Consider the following 18826-nt stretch of genomic DNA (forward strand, 5'->3'; position numbering starts at 1 on the left):
ACGAAGGCTAACAGAAGGGGTCTTTGTCTCACACCATCCCCCCACCCCCACACTAATAGACTCTCCATTTTGGTGCTTTAATGCGCCAAGCCTCTTAAACCCTGGTTTGAATTCCAAAACCCTCGCAAGTCGCAACAACCTTTACATTTTGCTCTCACCAAAACGCGACTGACTAGTGACTACTGAGAGTGAAACCGAGAAGATGGCTTGGCGCAGCGGGTCGCTTTCCAGGTCGTTGCTCTCCGCCACAAGAGCTCATTCTTTTCGGTGCCGGCCGACGCTTCCCCACCTCCGCCCGCCACCACTTATCCCTCGCCCCCAGCCTCGACGCTTTGCTTTCGCCAATCCAAGGTAAACCCAAATGTTAAGAGTATAGGGTTTTGCAACCAAACATTTCTCATTTCTCTTCATTTGATCCTTTCTGAAATTTTGACAGGACAATGGGGGAGTTGGGATGCATTCAATCGCTCATGCCCCTGCACAGCGTAGTGGCTGCACCTCGCCTCACATCGCACCTCGCTGTTGATGCGCGTGCGTGTTGTGAGTTGTCTCAGGGTACCTTCTGCCGTACTTGTCAAGATCGCTAGTAGTTTCTTTGTGAGTCTTACTGTTTCTAGGAAAAATGAAGGAAACCAATATTATCATCTTTTTCATCTGCCTTTACTGTGTTCGAAATATTCTTTTTCTTAGGGTTCGATGTTTTACTTTGGTTCTTGTTTCATTTTAATGGTTAATGGTGCGTTTCCTTTTGATTGAATGACTAGTAACTTTGTAAGTTAGCTAGGTTTTTTAATTTCAAAGTTTCGTTAATATGAAGATGTTGAGTTTGAGATTATGAGTTGGAATAAAGTGAAAATTATGATTTGGAAAGAGAAAGCATGAAGGTTCATAGGTTCAAGCTAACCTCTCCACTAGGAGTATAGGATCTATAGATGCATTTACATAGGAAAGGAATTCATTTTCCCTTTTTCTGAGTAGAACCTCCAAAATATGGACCACCCTAGTCTCAAATATATCCTCTAATTCTGTCTTCCATATTTAATCTGTGATGATTCTCAAAGCCACTAAATTTATGTCCTTAATAACAGATCAAATGTCTTAGCCATCTTATAGAGTACAGATACGTGGTTCTTAAATTCCAACAGAAAGCAATTGTCAATGCAAGCATTGTGGTTTTATGGTAATGAAAAAAAGTTATGGACTACTTTGTCCAAACTAAATTGTTTTTCAAATCCATTATTAATGCTCCACTCCATCCAAATCTTTTTTCTTTTCCTCTAATTGATAAAAAGGATTTGAATGGAGTATTGACAATGGCTTTGAAAAACAATCCAGGAGAAAGTACTGCTTAGGTTGGGCGCAATCCCCTTGACTATATGCTGTAATGTAGATATAGATGTGTTTCAAACAAGGTTGATGCTAGAGGTTCTAAGTTCACCTTCTAGGATCAGTTTGAGTCAGGATGAATACAATGGAGAAGGTAAATGATCCTGGGATATGGGCATTTTTGCAATTGGGCCAGGGTAAGAGCTGGAAGAAAGTAACAACAAATGTTCCTTCCAAAAATGAACCTCAAGCCTGTTGTAACATTGTAACAGACAAGAAATAAACAAAGGGGAAGTAACAAATATCGTTGAAGTAATTTCTTTTGGTTGTAAAAAATATTTCATTAAGCCAACATAAAGTAATAAGGTCTTACATATTGGTATTGGTTTTACTTTTCCACCCATTTGTAGTTAGTGTCATAACTACAATTACATTGTTGGGGCTAGAAGGTCCTCAGGAATAGAATAATGTTTTGTGGCTCAGGTAGCCATCACTCATCATGTATCTATTATCAAGGTTCACATTTCTTACTTCTTTTTACCAGGAAGCATAAATAAAGGTTATTATGTTGTGCCCTTAAGAGGATAGAACAAGAATTTGTCTGAAATGGTTGGATTTAATTTTCTAATGTAGAGGATTGATTCTAGTCATTGACACTATTCAGCCAAGACTATAGCCTTGCAAACCAAGATAAATGGTCTTCCTTCTATATCCTAAATGTGAGGTATTACAGATCTTGTTGTTGAAGATCTTGGAAACTAAAGGATTTTCAAATGGGTATGTGGACCTAATTAAGAATACACTTAGGGTGCAGCAATAGGAGAGCAGATTTTGCAGTTATGATGGGTCTTCACCAAAGTACAATGCTTAGCCCTTATTTATCTACACTTATCATAGATGAATTGATTAAACATATTAAAGAAGAATTACATACAAAATTAAGTTGTGGACATACCTTAGAAACATAAGGTTTTAAAATACATAGGACTAAAACAAAATATGTGCTATGTAATTTTAATAATAGAAGTGCAAATATGGGTACACTTCAGATTGGAGACCAAGAGATAACTCGATTTGACATTTTAATTTAATAATAGAAGTGCAAATATGGGTACACTTCAGATTGGAGACCAAGAGATAACTCGATTTGACATTTTTCCGTACCTTGGTTAAATAATTCGTAACAAGGGAGAGATTGAGGAAGATGTTACCCATAGAATTAGAGCAGGAGGGGCAAAATGAAAGGGTGCATCTGGAGTCTTGTGATAGGAAAATGCTACTTAGATTATGTTAAAAGGCTGTTTATAAGTTGTGTTCTTTGTTTTTTATTTCTGATTAGTTTCGCAGGGGTACTATCAGTGTTTTAAAAGCGCAAGGCGCAAAAAAGGCGCAGGGGCCAATTTGTACCCGAGGCGCAAGGTGAGGTGTGCGCCTTTTTCAAAAAGGTGCACAGAATTTTCAGGAAATGTAAAAAAAATGAAAAAAATACATAAAAATTTAAAAAAAAATCAGAAAAAATACAAAAACAATACTTATTTTTTGTTCTTGTATCCCATATTCCCATTTTATTGCAGATGTACATAGTACTGTGTTAATTTTTTTTTTTATTTAATGCAAAATGCAAAATCAAGTTATTGCAGATGTACATAGTCCTCCTCACCCCCTCCCCAAACCAAACAAAAAAAAGCTGGAAGAGTCAACAATGTCATTAGCTGACTAAAGTGTTTGTTCACCTGAACAAGTTATTTAAAAGAAGAATCAAGTTCTTGTGAAGCCCACAGTGCTTTGTGAAATAGGAAATCAAATACTCCAACTGTGCTGCTTTTGATGAATAATACTGATAAAAAGTTCTATGAAAAGGCTGTTTGCTGTTTATTCTTTTTTAGAAAAATTCAATGTTACTGATAAAGAAATTCAGAATTTTAGTATTTTAGTTCCAAAAGGTTAGGGTATATTTGCTGTTAATAATGATTGCAAAAATATGCCCTGTTTTTCGTGCAAAACTGCAAACACAGTGAAGAAGATGAAGCGGAGCCCCTATTTTGGTGCAAACACAGTGAAAAAGAAGGGTCGGAGCCCCTGTTTTTTGGTGCAAACATAGTGAAGAAGAAGAAGGGGAGGAGCCCCTGTTTTTTGGTGCAAACAGAGTGAAAAAGAAGGGGTGGAGCCCTGTTTTTTGGTACAAACACAGTGAAAAAGAAGAAGGGGCGGAGCCCTGTTTTTTGGTGCAAACACAGTGAAAAAGAAGAAGGGGCGGAGCCCTGTTTTTTGGTGCAAACACAGTGAAGAAGAAGAAGGGGTGGAGCCCCTGTTTTCGGTTTAAAACAGCAATGAAAAAAAAACAATGAATAAGGAAGAAGGAAGAGGAGGGGCGGAGCCCCTGTTTTTAGCGTAAACCAGAGAGCAAAAAAGAGAAAAAAATAAATGAACAGTGAAGAAGGCGAAGGGGTGGAGCCCCTGTTTTCGGTGCAAACCAGAGGAAAATAAAAATAGAAACGAACTGGAAGAAGAAGAAGAAGAAGAAGAAGAAGAAGAAGAAGAAGAGAATACCTATTTTCGATTGAATATGGCAATATGCTGCTCTTCCTCCTGGAGTTCAAACATGCAATTGCTGTTCTTCCTTCCTCTTCCAGCCTTTCGAAGAAAACTGTTCGTCTCCCTCTTTTTTTTTTCTTGTTTTAGGAAGTTTTTTTTATACTTTCCCCCTCTATTTTCTATTATTTTTACTATATGATATGCAATAGGTGTAAAAAAATAATCTATTAAATAAAAATATACACTCTGTCCAAAATTTTGAAAACGTTGATAAGGTGCTCACCTGGGCCGCCTGGCGCCAAGGCGAGCGCCTTAGCCTGGGGAAGGCGCATGGCCTGGAATGTGCCTCGCCTCTGTGCCTAGGCACGCCTGAGGCGCGACTTTTAAAACACTGGGTACTATTGTAATTCCCCATTCTTTATGTTATGTTATGGCCGTCCTAATATAAATACCAAAAAGCTGGTGCCACCAGCAACAGTTTTTGCTCTCAGATCTCTTTTTCTCCTCTCTCTCTTTCTCTCTTCTCTCTACTTTTCACTTCCGCTTCTGGACAAGATGGTAGCAGGCCCTCGCCTGAATATGGAACAGATCATGAATCAGCAAGCCTAGAGAGAAATGGAAGACGAGAATCTAGCCTTCGAACCAGAGTTTCTTTTTCTCCCTCCCATTCCTCGCCTATCTTTCATTCTTTGCCTTCTCCAAATCTGGGTTCTCATCTTACTTCTTCCCTTTGTGTTTCAGGTATGAACGGAGACCTATCCCAACCGTGCATTAACCCAAGAACCTACAAAAAGTCAGAGGAAAGCCAGCTCAGTTTTGATACACAGACGGGACAACAATCCGGGAAGAGAAGTTACCGAAATGGCCAGGAAATTGGGGATAAGCAAAGAAAAGGGATAGGACACAAAAAAGGGGGAAGAAGCAGATCAGAAAGCTGAATTTGTGACCATAGGCAAAAGGACCTCAAAAAGGGAGTTAAGGAGACTTCAATGGGGAATGTCAGATCAAAAAACAACAAGGCCTAGGGCGGTTAAGGGAAAATCAGCGATAGGAGCTCTATGAAATTATTAAGCTGGAATGTCAGAGGGTTGGGAGGCCAACTAAAAAGAAGCCTGGTAAAGGAATCCTTGAGAAGAGAAAAACCAGATATTGTCATCCTTCAGGAATCAAAAAAAGAAGAAGTGGATAGGAAGCTTCTGAGAGCAATCTGGGGAATCTGTGGCAAGAAATGGGTCTTTCTTCCAGCTTTAGGTGCCTCAGGGGGAATCATCCTATCATGGAATGAAGAGGAGGTTTCCCGTACTGAAATAGACAGAGGAAAGTACTCAATCTCTGTCCTTTTCACCAATAAGTCTGATGGATTCAGTTGGATTCTGACAGGAGTTTACGGACCTAATGCACCTTAAGACAAGCAAAGTTTTTGGGAGGAATTGGATGCTCTCCACGAGTTTGATGGAATCCCTTGGGTTCTAGGAGGTGTTTTCAACGTAACAAGGTTCCCTCAAGAAAACTCCAACAGAAGAACTACAACTAGAAGCATGAGAGGATTCTCCAGTTTTATTTCGAGGAACAATCTCTGTGACCTTCCTCTCCACAACGGACAGTTCACTTGGTCAAACCTTCAAGAGAATCCAATAAGCTGCAGACTAGATAGGTTTCTGGTTTCCTCGGACTGGGCAGAGAGTTTTCCAAATCTCCTCCAAGAAATTAGACCTCGTTGTACTTCAGACCACTGGCCTCTAGTCTTGAGAACAGATCTGGCTTTGAAAGGAAAACACCCATTTAGATTGGAGAAGATGTGGACTCATCACAAAGATTTCCTGAAAAATGTAGCTTTATGGTGGAAGGAATGTAAAGCCAAAGGCTGGGCAGGGTACAAATTGCTGCAAAAGCTGAAATTATTGAAAAGAAAACTGAAGCACTGGGTGAGAGAAGAGTTCAAATCATTCACAGAAGAAAAAAATTCCATCCTCATGGAGCTGGAAGAGTTAGACAAAAAAGAGCAATCAGGAGACCTGGATGGAGAAGGAAGAAGCAGGAGAGATGCTCTAAGGAGTTTGTGGGAAAAGGTAATCCGAAAAGAAGAAATTTTTGGAGGCAAAGGTCAAGGGTTAGATGGTTAAAGGAAGGAGACAACAACACAAAATTCTTCCACAACTATGCATAAGGTAGGCGTAGAAAGAATCTCATCTCAAAAATTAAGGTGGACCAGAGGGAAGTGGAAGATGTAGAGGAGATCACTGAGACTTTTCTAAACCACTTCAAATCTCTTTACTCCAAGGAAAGGGCTAGGTGCTTTAACTTAAGAAACTGGGAAGGACCGGCTCTAGCAGAAGACGAGAATTTGGCTTGAATGGGAATTTGAAGAGTAAGAAATTAGAGAAGCAATCTTTGATATGGATGGAGATAGAGCACCTGGGCCTGATGGATTCCCGATCTTCTTCTTCCAGATCTGTTGGGAAGTAGTAAAAGAGGACCTTTTGGAGGTCTTTAAAGAATTCCACTCCACGGGGGTGGTTAATAAAGGAATTAACTCCACTTTCATATGCCTCATTCCAATGAAAAATGGTATCTTGGAAGTAAAAGACTACATGCCAATAAGTTTAGTAGGGAGTGTGTACAAAATAATGGCAAAGGTGTTGGCGAAACGACTCAGAGAAGTCCTAAAAGAGTTGGTTTCTCAAACCCAGTTTACTTTTGTGAAAGGAAGACAGATTGTAGATAGCATCCTAATTGCAAATGAAGTCGTAGAATAGAGAAGGAAGAGCGGAAGGAAGGGCCTTCTAGTGAAACTAGACCTTGAAAAAGCTTATGATAAGGTTGATTGGGATTGCCTGCTCCAGATTCTAAACTTGAAGGGTTTTGGTTCAAAATGGCTGCAGTGGATGAAAGGCTGTATTAGTTCTACCTGGTTCTCAATCATGATCAATGGAGAACCTAAAGGCTATTTTAAGGCCAGCAGGGGTCTACTGCAGGGATGTCCCCTCTCCCCGTTCCTCTTTACAATGGTAATGGATGTTTTCAGCCAGCTTATGGAGAAAGCTAAAAACCTCAATTTGATCAAAGGCTTTGAGGTCGGAAGAGATGCCGTAAATGTTTCCCACCTCTTTGCTGATGATGTCATCTTATTCCTAGAAGCCAATTTGGAGAACATTTCAAATGTGAAAAGAGTGCTCCAGTGTTTTGAACTAGTATCAGGGCTGAAGGTAAATTACTCTAAGAGCAACCTAGCAGCAATAAACCAAATTGAAGGGTCCTTGATGGAAAGTTTCAAGGAAACTCTGAATTGTCGAGTGGAAAATCTTCCCCTTTCTTATTTGGGCATGCCACTAGGAGGTAACCCACAAAATTCAAGCTTTTGGGAACCTATGGTGGAAAAGTGTGAAAAGAAGTTAGCTACTTGGAAAAGCTGCTACCTATCAGAAGGGGGTAGAATCACTCTTATTAAGGCCTCCCTTATGAACATGCCTGTCTATTTCCTATCAGTTTTTCAGATCCTTGCAAGAATCAGATCACAGATTGAGAAAATCCAAAGAGATTTCCTTTGGGAAGGTGGAGGTGTCAAGAAAGGGCATCTAGTTAATTGGAATCAGGTCTGTAAACCAAAAGAGGCTTGAGGATTAGGAATCGGGCATTTAAAAGAGAAAAACAATGCCCTTCTTGGAAAATGGCTGTGGAGATTCCCCATGGAATCAAATTCTCTCTGGGCAACTATCATCACCAGCAAGTATGGGTTAAATGCAAATGGTTGGGACTGCAATCTCCGGTCAAGCCAATCAGCTCTCTCTAATCCCTGGAAAGGTATTTCTGCTTTTCACAACCTCTTTTTTTCTTTTTCATTAGATACAAGGTAGGTAACGGTAATAGAATAAAATTCTAGACGGATTTGTGGTGGAGCAACTCAACATTAGCAGATCTGTATCCCAGGCTCTACAACCTTACCATAAATAAGGGTGCAACCATCTCCCAGTGGCTTCCCATATCCAGCAATGAAAGAAACCTAAACCTAAACCTAAACTTCAGAAGACCCTTAAGGGATCCGGAGATCAATGAGCTAACTGAACTCCTTCTTTCTCTTAGTGAAGCCTACATCTCCCCAAATTCCCAAGATTCCCGAGTCTGGAAACCCCACCCTGGAGGTGAGTTCTCGTCCAAGTCTTTCTTCGAAGCTCTGGTTGCAGATACTCGAGACAGTGATTTCCCTCACAAGAAGATCTGGTGCAAGGTTATACCCTCAAGAGTGAGTTTCTTTGTTTGGGAGGCTTGTCTGCAACGAGTGAACACTTGTGAGTTACTGCAGAAGAAAAATCTTGGAAGACTTTATCTCCCCTCACGCCTGTACACTATGCTTATGTGAAGGAGAGACAACAGACCACCTCTTCATACACTGCCAGGTAGCTAGCAGTATCTAGAACTTTCTCCAGTTAGTCAGCTTGAGTTGGGTGGCTCCTAAGCATATGCAGGATCTGATTTCTCAGTGGCAAGGAATAGGTCTGAGCAAGAGAGGTAAGACCTATTGGTTGATAATACTGCACGCTGTTCTTTGGGGAATTTGGGAGGAAAGAAACAATCGGCTGTTTGAAAATAGGTCCAAATCTATAGGTGAACTGATCAGCCACATCAACCACTACTGCAACTTGTGGGCCTCTAGTTCAGAGGCGTTTACAGGAGTTAGTCTCAATGATCTCAACAGAAACACATATAACTTCTTGGTTTCTTCCCCTCCTACCCCACTCTCTACCAGAGCTCCTTTAGTTAGAAGACTCTCAACTTTGATGGAAGTGCTTATGGTAACCCCGGAGCTGCCTGCATTGGAGGAATTCTAAGAGATGAGAATGGCCACACATGCTGGGTTTATAGTGGTCCGATTGGGATAGCTGGCTCAACAAAGACAGAAGTGTTAGCAGCTCTAACAGGGATTCGCCTAGTCAGCAAACTGGGTATCCAAAGCTTCTCAATTGAAGGTGACTCAGCCAATACTATAAGATGGTTGGAACAACAGGAAACTGGACCTTGGAGACTTAGTCACTTCCTATCAGAGGCAAGGGACCTCTTGGCTCCTTTGAATGTTTCTCTAACCTGGATCCCAAGGGAACTAAATGTAATGGCAGATGGTCTAGCAAAATTAGGAGTTATTCTAGAGTCTCTGTACTGTGATTCCTGCCCTCCTGTGTAAGTCTCAGGGGACTCACCCCTCTCTTGTATTTGTACACACTCTTGTGTACCTCTCCTTTCTTCAATAAAATTGTTAACTTTTCTCAAAAAAAAGATGGTAGCAGGCCCATCTGATCTGAAAGGAGATTGATAAAGCTCTCCTTTGTCTTCTCCCTCATCTTGCTATTGATTTTTTCTGAAGAACCAAGGTAGATCTTTGGACTGATCTTAGAAGCTTCTTTCTTCCTTTTTTTCTTGATCGTGTATCAGGACAGAACCAAAACAAGGGGATCAATCAACTGATGTGAGGTAATCAGCACTTGTACCTTCCTTTTTTTTAGGATCGAGTGATCCTTGTGGTGGCTGTAGGTTGGAGGTGACCTGTATGTGCTGCGATAACAGCTTTGTGGAGTGTTTGTAGGTCGGAGATGACCTGTGTGTGCTGTGACAGCAATTCAGTGGGTTGTTTGTAGGTTGGTGATGACCTATAGGTGTTGTAACAGCTGTAAAACAATTTTTTTTGGGTGATTGAAGGACTGTGTTTGAACTAAAAGGCGGCTGCCTGTAGTTTCCTGTTGCAAAATTTCTTTTTCAAAAATAATAGTGTGAAAGGGAAAACATGTTGGACAGGTTGGACTGTATTTTTTCTAGTTTCTTTTTGGAGCTCTTTTGAGTGTGATCTAAACCAGTTATCATGAATAGTGAAGATTCAGCCACATCTAGTGTTTCCTCAATGTAGAATGGATTGAGTGGGGGTATGGATTTATCCTTCCCTATGGCTGTCATACCTCTTGATGGTCTCAATTACTTAGAATGGTCGAAGGGGATCAGGTTATACATTACTGCAAGGGGAAAAATAAGATATATAAATGGAAGAATTAAAGAACCTAATTCCGGGAGTGTTGAGCATGACAAATGGAACCAAGAAAACAACATGGTAATGTCATGGCTCTTGGTGTCTATGCAACTTCAGGTGAGAAGAAATTTTATGTGGGCTGAAATAGCTTATGAGATTTGGGAACAAGCAAAGCCAACATATTCTGAATTGCGTCACTATGCAAAAATCTGTCAGTTACAAGCAGAATCCTCTACTTGAAAACAAGGGGAGAAGAGTCTCTTTGTGTACTACTCAGACTTGTCTTCCATCTGGAAGGAGTTGGATCACTATCAAAGTGTAGATTGGAAGTGTGATGAAGATGCCAAAGCATACAAGTCTCTTGTTTCACAGTAGAGTCTTTGTCTTCCTCCTTGGCCTGAACCCTATGTTTGAATCCATTAGAGTACAGATCCTTGGAAACAAGGATCTCCCATCTGTCCAAGAGGTATATGTTCTAGTAGTACAGTCAGAGTAAAGTAGAAGAAATCTAATGAATAATTCTGGGGGAGATGTAGTTGTGTTGGCAGCAAAACTGCAAAAGGAAGTGTTGTTACAAGTGGGGGAAATCCCTGTAAGAAGGGAGACTCTCAAAAAAGGGTGGATGACAAAGAAAAATTATGGTGCACCCATTACCAAAAGTCTCGACACACTCACAATATATGTTGGGACCTTCATGGGAAGCCGAAATGGGCTCAGGAATTGAGTAAGAAACAAGGTTCAAATCTGAATAAGAAGTTAGGACAGCAAGGTTCAAGAGAGCTCACTACAACAAACATGGCTACTCAAGAGAACCAGCCCTCAACTACTACTACAGTTCATACATACACCTATGATTCTAACCCTAGGGAGGATATCATTAATTCCTTTCGTGACCATTTAGAACTTTATGGTAGGGCAATTCGCCAGATGAATGCTCCTCCATCAACTTCTTATGCGTCTACATCAGGTAATTCTGCCACAATTCTTCATGTATCGTCTCATTCCTCTGACACTTTCCTTGGATAATTGATTCTGGAGTGTCAAAACATATGACCGATAAGTCTACTTCTAGACCTATCATGTCCTCTCTGGAAGAGACGGTGAGACTGGCTGATGGTTCATTCTCTACCATAGCTGGTCAAGGAATCATTTATCTTCCTTTTGGCCCTATCCTTTCTAATGTTTTACATGTTCTACAATTCCCTATTAATTTGTTTTCTGTTAGTAGTATAACCAATTTTTAAACTGTTCAGTAACCTCCTTCCCTTCTTATTATGTGATTCATGATTTGACCTCAGGGAAGATGATTGGTAGAGGACGTATGGTGGATGGTATCTACTTGCTGGAGAATAAGTCTCGTTTTTATTGATAAAAAAAAGAATAAGCTCGTCTTGTAGTCACAGATTCTAAGAATTAGTCTAGTAAGAGTCGAGCCTATTTATGGCACAATCGTCTTGGTCATTTATCCTTTGATTCCTTAAAGATTGTGTTTCCGTAGTTGTTTAAGTTAGTGTCAATGTCAAAGTTGATATGTCAAACTTGTTAGTTGAGTAAACATTGTAGAACTCATTTTTCTTCAAAAATAATAAATTTAAATTTCCTTTTCATATTGTTCATTCTGATATTTGGGGCCCAGTTACTTTACCATCTAAAAGTGGCTACAAGTATTTTATTACCTTTATTGATGACTATTCTAGGTACACATGGGTATATCCCTTGCGAACTAGGGATGAAGTACCAAAAATTGTCCAAGATTTCCAAAGAATGATTTTCACCCAATTTCAAACCAAAATCCAAATCTTCCAATACGATAATTCCAAAGTTTACTTTCATAATGATCTCACGGAGTTCTTTGTTTCACGTGGATCGCTCCACTGTAGTTCCTGTGCTCAAACACCACAACAAAATGGTGTTGTTGAAAGAAAGAACCACCATCTTCTTGAAGTGGCTTGGGGATTATTGATTCATATGATTGTCTCCATACTTTTTTGGTTCGAAGCTATTCTTTGTGCTGCTTATCTCATTAACTACATGCCCTCTTGATGGTTAGAGTGCAAAGCCCCACATCAGCTTCTGTTTCCCAAGGCTCCTCTTTTGTCCATTCCTCTCTGTGTTTTAGGTTGTTGTTTTGTTCAAAACTTGTCACCAAGGTTTAAAATGTTGACGTCAATGGAAATGTCGCTTACCAAAATATAGGACATATGTCGGAAATGTCGAGGGGAAATATTGTAAAAATTAGAGACATTGTGGAAATATTATGAAATATGTGGAAATATGCAAAGATATTTTGTAAAATGATAAAAGAAGCATGAATACATATTTCTAGACTATTATCTTATTTCCAACCATTATATAAAGCTAAGAAACTAAGATCAATAACAAATTAGTAAATGACGTTTTACTGATTTATTATGCATTTTGATGTTTTTACAAGGCTATCTGATATTTTCTTTTCTTATTTTTAATTATGTTTTATTATAAGTTCTAATATATTTATTTCACACTAGTAAATAGAAATACATTTATTCTGATTTTTTAAATATTAAAGTTATTATACATTATGTTTTATTATAAATTTAATAAACTAATTCTCCTTTTTTGTAGTATTAAGATTTTGATAAATTCTGATTTCTTATAAAACTTAATGAATTTATTATGATTTTTAGTACTAAATTTATAATAAATTATGATTTAGTATAAAATTTATTAAATTTATTTGGATTTTTTACATTAAATGTAGAATGTTATTTATTATAAAATTTAATAAACATTTTCTGATTTTAATAAATATTTTAAAAAATACTAACTAGTTAATATTTTATTACTTGAAAAATATTTTATGTTTTATGTTATAAAGTAATTAAAATATTCTTTTGTTTTTATATTCTATTAATTCTTTTTTATAAATATTTTGTTTGAAATATTAAATAGAAATTATTAATGGAAATATTATTAATGTACATTAGTCGGCATCTTGTCGAAATTAGTTGACATCCTGTCGACATAATAGGAAAAATTGCATCTTTTTTGTTATTTGGACCGATTTGGTCGACATTTCTGAAATATAGGAAATGTCGACCGAAATAATGTAATTTTTATATTACCATCCATTTTCATGTCGGTGAACCTCGACATTGACATATGTCGGGCGACATTTGTCATTTGCCGACATTTGAAACCATGCCTGTCACCCATCCGTGGAAAATTAGATCATCGTGCTATTCCTAGAATCTTCTTGGGGTACCCTACAAATCAAAAAGGGTACCATTGCTTTGATTTCGTTTCTCGAAACTATCATGTTTCTATGGGTGTCTCCTTTTTTGAGAGTGAACCTTTTTTCTTGTTTCTCCTCAGGAGCATTGTTTTAAAAGTGCAATGCACAAAAAAACACAAGGGTCAATTTGCACACGAGGCACAAGGCGCAAGGTAAGGCGCACGCCTTTTTAAGCAAGGCACAAAATTACAAAAAAAAAGCTAAAAATTAAAAAACGTTAGAAAATTCATAAAAAATGCCAATTTTTTTAAATGCAAAAAAAAATAAAAAATATTAAACATAATGTTAATAAAAAAATATAAACTTAAATTTTAAAATAAATGTTTTAAAAAACCTATTATCTAAAATTAAAATACATAAACATAACCAATAAAGCATTTTGAAGCATGTAAAACCCACAATTTCTTTTTTTTCCTTAATTGCATAGCTTCAAGTAGCTAATGTGATGTAAAACATATTGCATTCTTGATTCTATGAGTCGCTTTTGTACTACGCCCCTCGAGGCAAGCCCAAACAAGTCTATGTTAGGGTCTGAAATTCTTATTTCTCACATAAAAATAATGATTTTATAACTTTCATTGCCTTTTAAGAAGATATTTCATTGCAATGAATGAATGTACAACATTAGCAAATAGGGGGTGCGCCTGGGCTGAGGCGCAAGGCGCATCAGGCGCACCTGAAAGGGGTGCGCCTAGGACCTGGGCAAGGCGCATACCCAAAATGCGCCTAGGCGCGCCTTTTAAATCACTGCTCAGGAGGAGTTTAGGCATGAGTACAAACAGGTTCAGCTCCCTCCTCTACCTGATCTTCCTCCCTTCTCTGTTTTTTATCATCCAAAAGCCAACCAAGTTCAAGAGCTGTGGAGCATCTAGAAGTTGTACTACCAATGCCATCAATTTCTCCGAGGATGGATCCTACCCAGCTAGTACCTTAGTTCCCATTGATATTTTTGACCCGATTGCTATTGATACCTCCAGTTCTGATGATCTTGACCTTCCATTTTGCTCACCGGAAGGGTGTTAGGTCTTGCACCACTAAGCACCCCATTTCCCATTTTGTTTCCTATGAAAACATTTCACCTTCCTTTCGGATATTCCTCTTTTCCATTGACAATGTTCCGATTTCTACTCCTAAGAATGTGGCAGAATCCCTCTCGGCGCCTGAATGGATAGATGCAATGAAGGAAGAAATTAATGCATTGCATAAAAATGGTACATGGGAATTGGTGGATCTTCCTAAGGGAAAAGAACCAGTTGGATGTAAATGGGTTTTTACAATGAAACATAGGGTTGATGGCACAGTGGAGAGGTATAAAGCTCGTCTAGTGGCAAAAGGGTTCACTCAAGTGTATGGGGTGGATTATGTAGAAACTTTTACACCAGTTGCTAAAATGAACTCCATTAGGGTTCTTTTCTCTTTAGTTGTTGGCTTCGGTTGGGACCTTCACCAATTGGATATCAAGAATGCATTTATAAATGGTGATCTTGAAGAAGTGTACATGGTACAACCCCTGGTTTCTGGGCTCAAGGTAATGAACAAAAGGTATGTAGGTTGAAAAAGTCATTATATGGCCTGAAACAATCACAAAGAGCTTGGTTCAACAGATTCCAGGTAGCTGTACAACAAAAAGGCTACAAGCAATGTCAATTTGATTATACATTGTTTGTGAAAAGAGGGGAAGGGAAAATTGTAGCCTTAATAGTGTATGTTGATGATATAGTTATCACTAGTGATTAGAAAGATGAAATTCAAAGATTGAAGGGATTTCTTGCTATTTAGTTTGAGGTGAAAGATCTAGGTCCTTTGAGATACTTCCTTGGAATTGAAGTTGCCAGCTCACAAAAGGGTATCTTCATTTCTCAGAGAGAGTGTGCCCTAGATCTGTTACAGGATATAGGAAAATTGGGAGTGAAACCCGTTGATTCTCCTATTGATCCTAATCACAAATTAAGTGATTGTCCAGGTGAATTCATAAAAAAATGTGAAGCAATTTCAGAGGCTGGTAGGAAGACTGCTATATCTTACCATGACTCGGCCAAACATTGCTTATGCAGTGGGTGTTCTTAGTCAAATCATGCATGCCCCTAAGACCACCCACCTTGAAGAAGCTGAAAGAATTCTCAGATATCTTAAGAAATTCCCAGATGCAAGTTTATTGTTCCAAAAGCACGAGCATTTGAAGGTTGAAGTGTATACTGTTGCAGATTGGGCAGGATCACTGGATGATAAGAAGTCTACCAGTGGCAGTTGTACCTTTGTGGGAGGAAACCTAGTCACATGGAGAAGCAAAAAGCAGAATGCTAGGTCTAGTGTTGAAGCTGAATATAGAGCAATGTCTCATGGAGTGGCTGAAATAATGTGGCTAAAAAATCTGTTGAGTGAGCTAGGATTTACAGTTGATGCACTTATGACTTTATATTGTGATAACAAGGCAGCCATAAACATTGTTGTTAACCTAGTACTGCATGATAAAACCAAGCACATTGAGGTAGAGAAGCATTTTATCAGAGAAAAGGTTGTCAAAGGGGAATTGTGCACCCCTTATGTCAGGTCCAAAGATCAACTTGCGTAAATCTTCACAAAAGGATTTCATCATTTGCGGCACAATGATCTATGTAACAAGTTGGGCATGATTGACATTTATGTCCCAACTTGAGGGGGAGTGTTAAAAGGTTGTTTATAAGTGGTGTTCTTTGTTTTTTATTTCTGATTAGTGTCACGGGGGTACTATTGTAATTTCCCCTTCTTTATGTTATGTTATGGTCCGCCCTAATATAAATACAAAAAAGCTGGCGGCAATTTTTGCTCTAAGATCTCTTTTTCTCCTCTCTCTCTCTCTCTCTCTCTTTCTCTCTTCTCTCTTCTTTTCACTTCCGCTGCTAGACAAGAAAAGGATTTTTTTTTTAAACAATTGTAAGGCCAGCTATGCTGCATGGAGCAAAGTGTTGGGCAATCAAGAAACATGTCCAAAAAATGAATGTGGCAGAAATGCTTATGCTAAGGCGAATGAGTGGAAAAACTAAAAAGGATAGGATGAGAAATGAAGTCATTCAAAGAAACCTACGAGTAGCTCCAATAGGTAATAAAATAAGAAAAGTAATCTAAGATGGTTTGGTCATGTGCATAGGGCTTGGGACAACCTACAACTCCCGTGAGAAGAAGAAATCTGTTACAAGTTGAAGGGACTGTAAGGGGTAGGGCAAACCAAAAACATGGGTTGGACTGGTAAGAAATGATCCAAGCACTCATAATTTAGCAATGGATATGGCATTAAACAGAACAGAATGACAAAACAGGATTCATGTAGCTGACCCCATGTAGTTGCATGAAGGCTTAGATGATGATGATGGCATATCCTATTTAGGAGTGATCATTTTCAGCTCACAAATTTCCGGGCTTGGGCCTAGGCAATGTGGGACACAGGACAACACTCAAATGTTAGAATGAAAGCAAGATGTAAGAATAGACAACCATGTGCTGAAGTCCACATGTCTTATGTTATAGGCCCAAAGCCAAGCCAAGCATGGCCTAGCTTGGGCCCATGCAACATTTTTTCTTTCATGCGTCATACATGCTTTAATATAAAATATTATAAATATTTATTTTTTTTATTTGATGGCATAGGCCCAAAGCCTGGCCTGGCATATAGCCCTTATCATAGGTGCTAAGCCTGACCCAGCCAATGATCACTCCTAATTCTGTTCCCCCAACTGGACAGTTCTAGTCCAACAGTCTTTGCCTTAGGTGGACAAACGTGGTTCTTCACTCAAGGACTTGATCATAGCTTGGACATTTAATAGCCCAAAATTTTTAAATGGGTGATAAAAAAAGCTTCTTGAACATAAATATAATGCTGTATAAAAAGGACAAAAGCAAATGTTATTCTATTGTTTACTACCCTATACATGACTACACCTAATATGTTCAAACTATATACAGAATCTTTTTTAGAATGTGTTGACATGTTTAAGACCTAGAGATCAATCTGTGGGGTAATTGCTTGAAATTTGAATTTGAATCTAAGGCAGTGAGTTCTCCATTGTTTCAAAAATCCTCCAGTTCTCTTCTTTCCAAAATACTCTAGCAGGTAGTAGAGGGCCTAGAGGCCAGGCCTAATTAACTACACAAACTGAAACTGAGCCAAGTGAGTGTTGAGCAAGTAAAATACTCCCAAGGGAGGTGGAGAGGGAACTGAGGTAAAAGTGATCTCTGCTCTTTTCCCTTCATGCAGAGGCATGGCATGCTATGTAGGCAGCTAATTTACAGACTAGTTTGGTTCTTGCACTTTCATGTGGTTAATTTTTTAATCAGCAATATGCAGTAGCATTTTGACCTGTCAATTATTCATCTGAATTATTTATCATACTCAAAGAGGCCATTATGGTGCGTGCATGGCATGCACTGACATGCTTATGCCCTGACTTGTTGCTAGCTCTATGAACACCCAGAGCCATAAGCGTAACACATGCAATGCAGCATGTGCTTCAGTGCTAGCAGCTAGTTTCAAGAAAGGCACCTCTGAATTGGTGGGACTCGTATTTGTGTTAATAGAAGTATCTATATGATCTTTTCTTTGTAAAAGTATCTATGATCTTCATATCCTAATAATGATTGTACTTTTTTGTGAATAACATTTATTTGTAGTATGCTCAATGCAGGATGGAATTGGACTGTATTTTTTTCTAGTAATTTAGTTTATATATAGAGATTACTGATGGGAACTTTGCAACTATGGTGTGTTGCAGGTACTTGACTCGACTGTTGAACCAAGCACTACGAGTGCACCATGTGAGCCAGTGAGTACAGGTGATCCAAGAAATGGTAAAGCATGTGAAGAACTTTCATTTGGACTAGGAGAAATAAGGATTTTGCCATGTATTTGTCTTTGAGAAAAGAGACTTTGAACTCGGGCAATTTTTGGGGTGTGATTTAAGGAATACTTGATAATTCCAGGTTTCCTTTTGAAGGTGTAGACCACATTTTCGTTTTGGTTAATCAAGTTGTCCAAATTGTGGTATGCGATATTCATTCTGAGTTTCTGTTATTGGATAGACCACCAAGCCTGTATTACTTGCATCATATTATTTGTTTCAACCTTTTTTTTTTCTCAATTCATAGCTGTGTTAGAAACATCCACCATTTCTACGAGTGCACCATGTGAGCCAGTGAGTACAGGTGATCCAAGAAATGGTAAAGCATGTGAAGAACTTTCATTTGGACTAGGAGAAATAAGGATTTTGCCATGTATTTGTCTTTGAGAAAAGAGACTTTGAACTCGGGCAATTTTTGGGGTGTGATTTAAGGAATACTTGATAATTCCAGGTTTCCTTTTGAAGGTGTAGACCACATTTTCGTTTTGGTTAATCAAGTTGTCCAAATTGTGGTATGCGATATTCATTCTGAGTTTCTGTTATTGGATAGACCACCAAGCCTGTATTACTTGCATCATATTATTTGTTTCAACCTTTTTTTTTTCTCAATTCATAGCTGTGTTAGAAACATCCACCATTTCTACGAGTGCACCATGTGAGCCAGTGAGTACAGGTGATCCAAGAAATGGTAAAGCATGTGAAGGACTTTCATTTGGGTTAGGAGAAATAAGGATTTTGCCATGTATTTGTCTTTGAGAAAAGAGACTTTGAACTCGGGCAATTTTTGGGGTGTGATTTAAGGAATACTCG

The 18826-nt window shown here is 38.6% G+C and overlaps 1 protein-coding gene across 2 annotated transcripts; it reads left to right on the top strand.

The window, feature by feature from the left end:
• Window positions 1–54: 54 nt before the first annotated feature.
• On the top strand, window positions 55–18189 carry LOC104611682 (protein NONRESPONDING TO OXYLIPINS 2, mitochondrial-like). 2 transcript variants are annotated; one of them, XM_010278856.3, is made up of 3 exons: window positions 55–351; window positions 437–597; window positions 17891–18189. In XM_010278856.3, the coding sequence occupies exons 1-2, from the start codon at window positions 203–205 to the stop codon at window positions 585–587; spliced, it is 300 nt and encodes a 99-aa protein (XP_010277158.1). In that variant the 5' UTR covers window positions 55–202; the 3' UTR covers window positions 588–597; window positions 17891–18189. The 2 variants fall into 2 exon arrangements, with proteins under 2 accessions (XP_010277158.1, XP_010277159.1); XM_010278857.3 differs by having other exon boundaries at window positions 437–555.
• The last annotated feature ends 637 nt before the right edge of the window (window positions 18190–18826 follow it).

This window comes from Nelumbo nucifera, chromosome 1 (genome assembly GCF_055504915.1).
Source record: "Nelumbo nucifera cultivar China Antique chromosome 1, China Antique-T2T, whole genome shotgun sequence".
Taxonomy (NCBI): Eukaryota; Viridiplantae; Streptophyta; class Magnoliopsida; order Proteales; family Nelumbonaceae; genus Nelumbo; species Nelumbo nucifera.

Bases quoted from the DNA above. Each gene is read 5' to 3' on its own strand.
- LOC104611682 (XM_010278856.3), top strand. From the start codon at position 203: ATGGCTTGGCGCAGCGGGTCGCTTTCCAGGTCGTTGCTCTCCGCCACA. The intron at 352-436 runs GTAAACCCAAAT...AAATTTTGACAG, and splicing joins TTTGCTTTCGCCAATCCAAG to GACAATGGGGGAGTTGGGAT.